The sequence below is a fragment of the Anoplopoma fimbria genome, chromosome 7 (genome assembly GCF_027596085.1).
Source record: "Anoplopoma fimbria isolate UVic2021 breed Golden Eagle Sablefish chromosome 7, Afim_UVic_2022, whole genome shotgun sequence".
NCBI classification, from domain to species: Eukaryota; Metazoa; Chordata; class Actinopteri; order Perciformes; family Anoplopomatidae; genus Anoplopoma; species Anoplopoma fimbria.
The window spans coordinates 4847217-4857127 of record NC_072455.1 but is presented as its reverse complement, the minus strand read 5'-3'; the positions used below and the strand labels follow the sequence as shown (position 1 = coordinate 4857127).

Here is a 9911-nt window from a genome sequence, read left to right as displayed (position 1 = left end):
TATTGTGATTTTTTAAAATATTATATAGGTGGAGGCTTCAAATAAGACCAGTGGGCTTTCTGCCTCTTCCTGCACTGTAATATCATTTATCAATGTTATGTTTTTTATATTTTTCAATTGTGCAAATAAACTAAACTAAACTAAACTTAAAAAAAAAGAGCTTTTTTTTAATATAGAGAACTTCACCTAAAATATTAGGTAATCGTTCAGAACCCACCTTAGACGATGATGTATTCTAGTGGGCATCAGTGGGTTTATCACAGATCTTGGTGAATATGTTGACAACAAGAAACTGCACGAGGCTGCATACAATACAAATACACTGTGCAATACAATAGTTATAATAGTTTCTGTCTGTATATATAATATTTCAGTTACTGTGGATTCTTTACTGTTTTTTTATTGCTCATTTGCTTATTTATAATACTTATTTTTGATCTTGTTTTTTTACTATGTCTCTTGTTTGCACTATCCTCTATGCTGCTGTAATCCTGTAAATTTCCCCGCTGCGGGACTAATAAAGGATTATCTTATTTTATCTTATTTTATACAATTCTAACATATTTGAGTTATGAATCTCAACTGAATTTCTGAGTTAATTTTTCAGTTGTAAAATGTCAAACTAAGTATACAGCGACGTTCTCACAACTTTTTTTTTACAAACAAATGCTCAACAAACCAGAATATGTTTTATATTTTAGATTCTTCAAAGTAGTTGAACGAGAAGGTGTGTCCAAACTTTTGACTGGTACTGTACATAATTTAACTCATTTATAATTTATTATGTATCATCATATATAAGAGAAAAACAACTAATAATCCTCACATTCATGAAGCTGGAACTTGTGAATTTGCTCCATAAATTGCTTTAAAAATAATGTTTCCTGGTTTTATTTTGAAAGCTTCTTCTGGAAGTTGCCTGTCATTCTGCCCTCACCTGTTTTAATCCAAAATGACAAAATTAATTAACTTTTTTTCAGTTGATTATTGTTGTGACTATTGCCCTGACACACTCTAATCACACTGAACACACAATCAATAAGTCTTAATCAATAAAACCAAAGATCATGTGTTAGAACTTTATCATCACATGTGAAGACAAAAGTGTGTTTTTTTTATTATTAAAAAGTCAAAAGTTTCTAATACCAACTACTCTTACCTCCATGCTCACCCCCGAAATCTGACTTATGTTTTGTTTTGATCCCACTTTTTGGAAGTGAACTTCGCCCAGAATTGATTTCCTCAAATATCACAACAGCGAACCCGGCTTCCGGATTGTACGTACAAGTGGAAGTGACGTCATCACGCAAAACGTAAAACAAGGAAGTGACGTTGGCGTTTCAGAATAAAGGTCAGTTAATTAAGAATCTCTTTTTTTTTTTTTTTTTTTTTGTGGATTACCATTATTATTCAGGAATATGGAGTTCAACATTCAAGATTAAAAAAATAAGGCTTCTGTCAGTGTGATCTTTTAAAAATGTAAAAATTGATCTCATTTTTTGTGACATTTATGGAGCAAATTCACAAGTTCCAGCTTCATAACTGTGAGGATTTGTTGTTTTTTCTCTTATGTACTGTACAGTACCAGTCAAAAGTTTGGACACACCTTCTCATTCAACTACTTTGAAGAATCTAAAATATAAAACATATTCTGGTTTGTTGAGCATTTGTTTGTTTACCACATAATTCCATATGTGTTCCTTCATAGTTTGGATGTCTTCAATATTAATCTGCAATGTAGAAAAAACATTTTTTTTAATCTAAGTTTGTTAGTTCAAGGTGTTAAAAAAAGAGTTGTGAGAACGTCGCTGTATACTTAGTTTGACATTTTACAACTGAAAAATTAACTCAGAAATTCAGTTGAGATTCATAACTCAAATATGTTAGAATTGTATAAAATAAGATAAAATAAGATAATCCTTTATTAGTCCCGCAGCGGGGAAATTTACAGGATCACAGCAGCATAGAGGATAGTGCAAACAAAAGACATAGTAAAAAAAAAACAAGATCAGAAATAAGTATTATAAATATGCAAATGAGCAATAAAAAAACAGTAGAAAACAGTAAAGAATCCACAGTAACTGAAATATTATATATAGAGACAGAAACTATTATAACTATTGTATTGCACAGTGTATTTGTATTGTATTAAGTCCAGATGTGTTCCTTCGTAGTTTGGATGTCTTCAATATTAATCTACAATGTAGAAAAAAATAAAAATAAAGAAAAACCATTGAATGAGAAGGTGTGTCCAAACTTTTGACTGGTACTGTATGATGATACATAATAAATTATAATTAGTTTAATTGTGTATATAAATGTATCCAACAGGCAAATTAATCTTGAAGCCTTTTCATCATCAATTCTAGTATCAATAATAGCCAACAACAACAACAACAGACCCTTTGTCATTGTAATTTACCAAAATAAAAGAGTCACAGATCTTGTCACTTTTCTTTCAAAATTGCTTTATTTCTTCCCCGCATTTTTTTCAAGCAAAGTTTTTTATGATTCCTTTTTTTTTTATATTAATGTAATTAAAAAAAGATAAAACTTGGGATCATTATTGTCTTTATGTACAAGCAAGAAAAACAAACAAAAAAAAGTTTAGGAAAAAACTGTGAACATAAAATAATCCCTGCACGATAACACTGTAAAAAAAAGAAAAGAAAAAAAGAACAAAAAGCAACACCTCTAGTTTACAGCTCCTTACATTAGTAACAAGCTCACACACACACACACACACACACACACATACATACATACACACACACAGCAGGATGTCAGCAGGTTTTGTTTAGGTGTCTGGTGAGGTGTAGAGTTCCAGGGCACAAGCTCACACGACACAAAGCAGCCAATATTCCCATTAGAGGGAATGGGAAACACCATAATGAGTCAAGTGAACACATATACCATTCACACACACTCACACACTTCTCTCCAAGTGACAGTGACGTTTTGACAGCATGCAGTGCAGTGGTCCTCTCCATGATGGTCCAGTGTGTCAACAATACTGTTTCATTCTTCTCTATACGAGGAATTCACGAGCACAAAGTCCGACCTCGTTATTAAAACACACTCTTCGTCCAACGCGGGGACACTTTATGGCACGACACAGAGGAGACGTTTCCTTATCATTGGTAATCATTTTCCTGGGATCTTGGTTGACATCACAAATCCATAAATGTGGAGCATGAAGGCAGCTCCTCCCATCTTCATATAAGTGACAGATTCCCCATTCTCAACGCAGAGCCGACTTGATGGCCAAGCACACTGCTGGCGTTTGACGGCTTGACTGAAAGATATGTCGTTTGTTTTTATGAGATTATGGAGAAGCTGATGTATAGAAGCCCATTTTTAATCAAGAAAGACAAAAAGAAAGAGGGAACAAATCTAAATGATGAGATAAAAAGTCCACCTCAACAAATTTTAATTTGGATTTAAGTATTTTGACTATTCCTGTCTTTTTTTGAAACAAAATATGTTTTTTGATCAGATATATATGCCTTGCTATGTCATTATTTTGACTTGAATTAGTCAAAAATTTGAATTAATTTATAGTTATCACTTTTGTAAGCTAAATAATTGATTTGACATCCTATCGAATGATTTTGCTTTTGTAACTTTTCATTCAGTCTTTTTTTATTTAAATTTAGATTATACTTAATTTCATAATTTTGACTTTGTAAATTAAATTTATAGTCAAAATAATGAGTCATAATTAAGACAGCAAATAAATAAAATGTAGCATTTTTATTTTTACCTTGACCATCATTTCATTCATCATTTTTACTTTTCCTGCCATAAATGGGCCTCCATACAAGAGCACAGATTATGATTTAAAAAAAAGCTTAAAGATTTGACCAACGAACCATTTGAACAGAAGTTGAGTCCAAACTTCAACTAGACTCTGGATGAAACAAATTCAAACAAAAGGGAGGCAACATTTCTTATGCATTACATACATGACAGCAGGGAGACGGTACAAAAGCACACGGATTTCCTTTAAATTAACCGGTAAACAGATTTAAAACTGGAGGCGCCTCACTTCCTTTGATGCAGCGTTACTTTTCCAGTTTTTAAGTCGTATTGTAATAAACTTCACTGTGTCTTCAAGGAGAAAAAAAACAAAAAACAAACAGAAAAAACACACTTGATTCCAGACATTCAGCCTACTCTCAAGAGCGCTCACATCTTCTTCCAAAATACATTCTGTACAAAAACAAACAAAAAACAAACAAACAAACAAAAAAAAGCAATCCTGAGTCTCGTCAGTGGAATGACTGCTCCGTTTCTGGGACGCTTCACAGCCTCTCGCTCTCTACATTTCACGATTGGTCACATCCGCTGGTCCACCGCCCGCCCCCCCCTAAAACCGGTCCTCTCCTCCCAACAAACCCAATCTCCCTCAGGTGGATGACTCTCACACACACACACACACTAACACACACAAACAAACACACACAGCTGATCACTCTTATTGTTTTGCTCGTGGAATTGTGTTGGCATTTTCTGTAGCTTGACGTAAGTGGAAAGGAAACCCTTGTCATGACAGAGAGGTGTAAAGAAGAAGAAAAAGGGGAGGTGTCGGGCGTGACGGTGGTCTCTCTCTTTTTGGGCCCCGGAGCTCACAGGTCCCCCCCCCCTCCCTTTCGCTCACTTCCTCGCCATCGGCTGCGTCTTTAACGCCGGCTTCCTCCGTTTTCTGTCCGATCAGGAGTATATGGTGATGACTTCACTTCCTCCACCCCTCACCAACAGGACACGCTCCAGACCTTCTGTAAGGACCTCGAGGAACTCCATGTCTGGTCGGCAAGTTAAGGAGTGTCTCTGCAGAGTTTAGGGGAGTGGATTTTGTCTCCACATGACAAAAAATATCAGTCAGGAAGAGAGTCTGATTTAATATGCAAAATATGACGTACATTTTAAGACATGTCTTTCCTTTAAGACACTCATGATGTTGCACTTGTTTGTTTAAAAAAAGCGACAGAAATAGTCGTGTCAAGAATAAAAAAAAGAGAGCTAGAGAGAGAAGTTCAACCCCTGGTGGGTGAGAGGAAAGGTCAGGTTATCGTTTTTTTTTTTTTTTGAAAAGATACAGAAATTGTCATGTTTCTGACGCTATTTGACCACAATCACTTCTGAAGAAGCCTCCTGGTAGCTTAAATATTGAATTTGGTGAAATAACTGATAAACAGTGAAACCCCTCAGCGTTAAAGGATACAGTTCTCGTCTCCCTCCGTGTTCCTGGGGGGTCCTGGCATGTTGAGCAGGACTAGCCGGGCATCATGGGATTTATTGACGATGACCTCGTTGAGCTTGACGGCGGTGTGCATCCTCCTGACGTTGGAGTGATCCCTGAGGGGAAAACGAGACGCCTTCAACAACCTGGCAAATGAACTTTAACGCTAAGAGAGAAACTGCGATTGTGTTATTCTCTGCTCACGGCCGGATGCTGAGCATGTCTCTGAAGCCCTCCGGCGTGGAGCAGCCGGAGTGCATCGCTCTGTACTGCGAGGACTTCTCTTTGGTCCAGGTCATCTGAACTCGCCGATGGTGCTCGGTGCTGCCGCCGCCGCCGCCTCCTCCTCCTCCTCCTCCTCCCCCACCGCCGCCGCCGGCTGTGCTCGTGCTTCTGTCTCGCTCATTGCCGTCCGTGTCGTCGTCGTCGTCTGAGCCGATGCTCGTCAGCCGCAGCATGGAGTTACGGTCTTTCACCAGCTGGGCCTGGTTTTTGGTACAAAGACACAAAAAACACGTTATTTTTTTCCTCATCTCAACCTTTACAATCATCTCTGCCAGGAGAATTATGCAATTGTTGTGTGAGTGAGTGAGTGAGCGTGCATCTATGTGTCTGTCTGAGGCTAAACTTGCATTCTGCTGCAGAAAACTGCATATTTATTTTGATTATTGACCGTTTGCTCTAGGGTGCTTGGTGAAATTTATTATCTTTTATGGCAAGATTGTATGAGAGTGTCTTAAATGACAACTTTGCGCCGATTGTCTGTATACGTCGCCTTTTGTTTTTGTGTTGTCGGTGTTTGTGTTGTATTCATGTTATCACACAATACTGCTGAGTGAACCTTTCTAGTTCTACCTGCCTCTTCCTTCTACTCTCTCTCTCTCTACCTGTCTCTACCTGTCTGTCTCTGTCTACGTGTTTGAGCAATGACTTCCATACTCCTGTACCTGAGGGACAGATACACCTACAGACAACACAAGGTCACCTAACTGGCTCGAACAAAACACAGGTTACATGATTTAATCTAGCGGAGGCACTGGGGGAATATCTACAGGGACGAATCTGACATGAGTCAAATGGCAACTGAAACTCAGAAGTGAGTAATAAAAAGAGCAGAAAAGGAAGTTTCCCTTCCTGCTCTTTCTCATGTCAGTGCATTTAGAGAAAGGCAGTTTAATAACCAAGTACATTTGACCCAGATGAGCATATATTAACTTCACTATTGGACAAACTCTACATTGAATCCTTCAGATAAAAAAAAACTTGGGACGATGAATTTGGGAGTGAGATCGGATCTTACTGAGCTCTATCTGTTTCTCATTTTGTTTTCCCTTTTCACTAGAAAGTTCAAAAGGTCAGGGTCAACTAGAAGCAGTAAGTCTTCTTCCAATTAACTATGCTAATTTGCTAGCTAAATGTGCATTTACTGGGGAATTATCATTGGTGTACCGATTTTCAAAAGGCCTAAAAACATTCAGACTTTCATTTTTTGTCTTTTTCTGAAGGATTCACTGATCTAAAAATCACATGCTCTTTGCTTTAACAACGTGTCTAGGATGGTCACTATGTCTAAACTGCTCGAAGTCATTAAATACTCCTGATGCTGTCCTACTGTGCGACCAGTGAACTTACATCATCAAAACTCCAGCGTGCCCGCTGAGGAGACCGGCGGAGAAAGATTATGAAATGAACTTTAATATTAAAGCTGAACGGGAGATTCTGTTCCCACTGTTATACATTTAAAAGGTTGATGAAACAAAGATATCAGCGTGTGGTCAATTTCTGTATAAAGTGACCCTCTCACCCTGTAATGTGACAAAATATGTTACCAATATATCCAGCTCTCAGACAGAGGCATATATAAAATGTGATTATGCGTAAACCTATCAAACTCCTGTCTTCAAGTCTCTCTAACGTCTGGTTTTATGTCATAAACATTGAAAAAAATAACAGTGATAGAGCAAATTATTCATCATTACAGGACTTTTCTTTGATTTTAAATGACATTTATCATATAATTATTGTTATTACAACAATGTTTAAGAGTTCTGTCATATTTTAAATCACTCATGCTTTTTTTTAAAACCAACAGATGATAGATATTCTAACTATGTCTAAACTGTCTCAGCTAAACCCTCCACTATTCATAACTTTTGAAATGTGATAAAACTTGTGAACTCACAGCTGGCCATAACCACTGACCTCACCTGAGACCTTGTAGCTCCACCTGCCTCTGGCCTACTGCTGCCGCTACCAGGATTTCCCTGATAAAATGATGCACGACAATCACAAACAGATCAGACGAGTATGCCATGGAGGACCTTTGTACACAACAGGTGTTCATACCTCTTTTTCCCGGTCCGATTTAGACAGTCGCATCTGTCGGAGCATCTGAGACCTCTGCTCCATCATCAGGGTCCTTTCATAGGTGTATGCACTGATGTCACTGTCGTGCTGAGAGGAGATGAGAGAAAACAATCATAAAGATGAGCTCTGTTACACTGTTAGATTCTGTATTGTCTATAGCAGTAAATGTGAATGACCCACAATTAGTTTTTCACTAGCTATAGATATGATTTGTTACTTGGGTTGGAATTTTAGATTTTGCACGATGCGCAAAATGTCTTGAAAATCAAATTATGACAACGTGCAAAAAACGCAGAGACAGCAGCTGCTACATTAAAGGGTATCTTCGGTATTTTTCAACCAGGAACATTTTTCCCCCATGTTTTTGTGTCTAAGTGACTTATGAGGACAATATTTTTTTTATTGGTCCAGTTGAGCAATTTAGTGAGAGCCCTTCAGCTGGTAACGTCAACCTTCTGGGGCATTCCGCACCGCCAATTTCGGCCCACGAAAATGTCCACTTCTTGCCACTGACGGGCTCAGATGGCTCAGATCAAAAAATTGCTGTCCCCATTAGTCACTTAGACTCAAAAGTTTTGTAGGTTGCCGAGGTAATTTCTCAAGATACGAGAGGTGAAAGCACAGAGAATCCAGGGAACAAGTGTGCAGATTCTACTTTGTTTAAGCTCAACCCTACCTGCCTCGTAGCCAACGCTAGTTTACATTAGATGGCGTCCAGAAGCACAAACACCACTAACTGCTGTATGAAATAACCAGTTTTGTGGTTCTTATATTATTGCATTACTGCATCTGTGTGGCTAAAAATGTGTCTCAATCAGGTCTTTGTCTTCTTGCATGTTGCAAGGAAAACAAAAACATGTTAAGAATATTTCTTCCACAATATAAATGAATGAAAATGTCCCGATAAACCACCCCGGCGTTGTGAGGAGCCTACCATCTCAACCACCTCCACCTCGGCCTCAATGCGTAGGTGATAGAGGAAGGTTGCCAGGTCCTTCTTCATCTGGATGGAGTTATCCTCCATCTGGGCCACTGTGAAGATTCGCATCCCGCACTTACGCCACACCTGAGTAGGAGAGGACACTCATTCTGGTGATATTTTCAATGACGGCGAGACGTTGAATTTCTTTTTTGTTGAAATACAGAAAAAAAATAAAAACACGCTCCCACCTTGTGTTGGCGCAGCAGGAAGGGCAGCAGCATCAGCATCCCGCCGTCGTGGACGATCCACCAGACGTCGATGTAGCCCTCTGTGCAGGGCTCGCTGTTGCTGGGGAACAGGGAGATGTTTTTGGGCACCAGCAGAGCCAAGTGTGCTGCCGTGGTCACCCGCACCGTGTCTGGAAGGAAGATAGGGGGAGCTGTTAGCCTAAAAACACGAGATCAGGAAAAGAGCATCTTCTAACTCTTAATTCGACATAATTGTTTTCCATCCTCTTCGACTCACTGATGAAGGTCTTCCAGGCCTGCGGGTCCTCGCTTTGCCTCCAGGCGTGAGGCCAGCCCATCACCACGGTGTTGGGCTTCATTCCTCCCAGACCGCTGGACTGGATCATGTGACTGATGCCTTCACGCGGCTTCTGGGCCACGATGCACTGACAGAAGCCCTTCACGCGCTCCTTATCCATCAGGTGCTTCAGAGTCTGAAAGAGGGAAGGTAAGTAGATCTATGGACATACAAAAAAAACCTACATCAACTCACAGATCCCGCTGCCAAGATAGAACCTCCTACCTGCTCGGCAGCGAGGGCCTCTCCGTAGCTTTGCAGGAAGTTGCCGGAAACGACGGTGCCGACGATGGTCAGGCCCTTTCCCGCCTTCAGCTGGCTGGCGAACGTCAGCAGCCGAGGAGACTTGACGTGGGCGTCCTCGTCCAGTTTTAGCAAGACCAACACCTGAGGCCTGGAGAGGAGCGGGCGAGAAGATGAGTGGTGTGTGTTAAAGGATGTGGATTTCAAATAAATCAATAACAGCAGGTTCCTTCTGCAAAATCTATGGAGGAAAATAAAGTATGCATTGAAAAAAAGGCTCCATAAGTAATGTGTGAAAAAAATGGAGTTCGAATAAGAGATTTCCATTTGGTGATATCAGACTAAATATGGCTCGCTCTCCTCCGTTTGTTTCATTTCTTAATTAAACATTTAAAAGCAGACCGTTGTTTACATGATGCGGTTTAATTGATCTAAAATAAAATAAAAAAACACAATAGACAGAGCATTCATTCTTTTTAGAGAGGAAAGCTGAGGCTTCTGTCTTTTGCGTCATCACATTGTACGTTTGTATAGGCGTCTTTATGTTACGTG

General features: G+C 39.3%; 1 protein-coding gene across 4 annotated transcripts in view; it reads right to left on the bottom strand.

Moving 5' to 3' along the window:
* Window positions 1-2485: 2485 nt before the first annotated feature.
* The window catches only part of LOC129093035 (solute carrier family 12 member 6-like), a 28629-nt gene continuing 21203 nt past the window's right edge, over window positions 2486-9911 (bottom strand). For 2 of the 4 annotated variants that reach the window (XM_054600900.1, XM_054600899.1), the window contains 9 exons: window positions 9342-9510; window positions 9057-9252; window positions 8780-8949; window positions 8544-8675; window positions 7589-7696; window positions 7450-7506; window positions 5447-5727; window positions 5225-5358; window positions 2486-4805 (listed from right to left, as the gene is read on the bottom strand). In XM_054600900.1, coding sequence (XP_054456875.1) covers window positions 4714-4805; window positions 5225-5358; window positions 5447-5727; window positions 7450-7506; window positions 7589-7696; window positions 8544-8675; window positions 8780-8949; window positions 9057-9252; window positions 9342-9510 — 1339 coding nt within the window. In that variant the 3' untranslated portion in view covers window positions 2486-4713. Of the gene's footprint in view, window positions 4806-5224; window positions 5359-5446; window positions 5728-7444; window positions 7507-7588; window positions 7697-8543; window positions 8676-8779; window positions 8950-9056; window positions 9253-9341; window positions 9511-9911 lie in introns of those variants that run through there. The other 2 variants (XM_054600901.1, XM_054600902.1) reach the window with 2 other exon arrangements.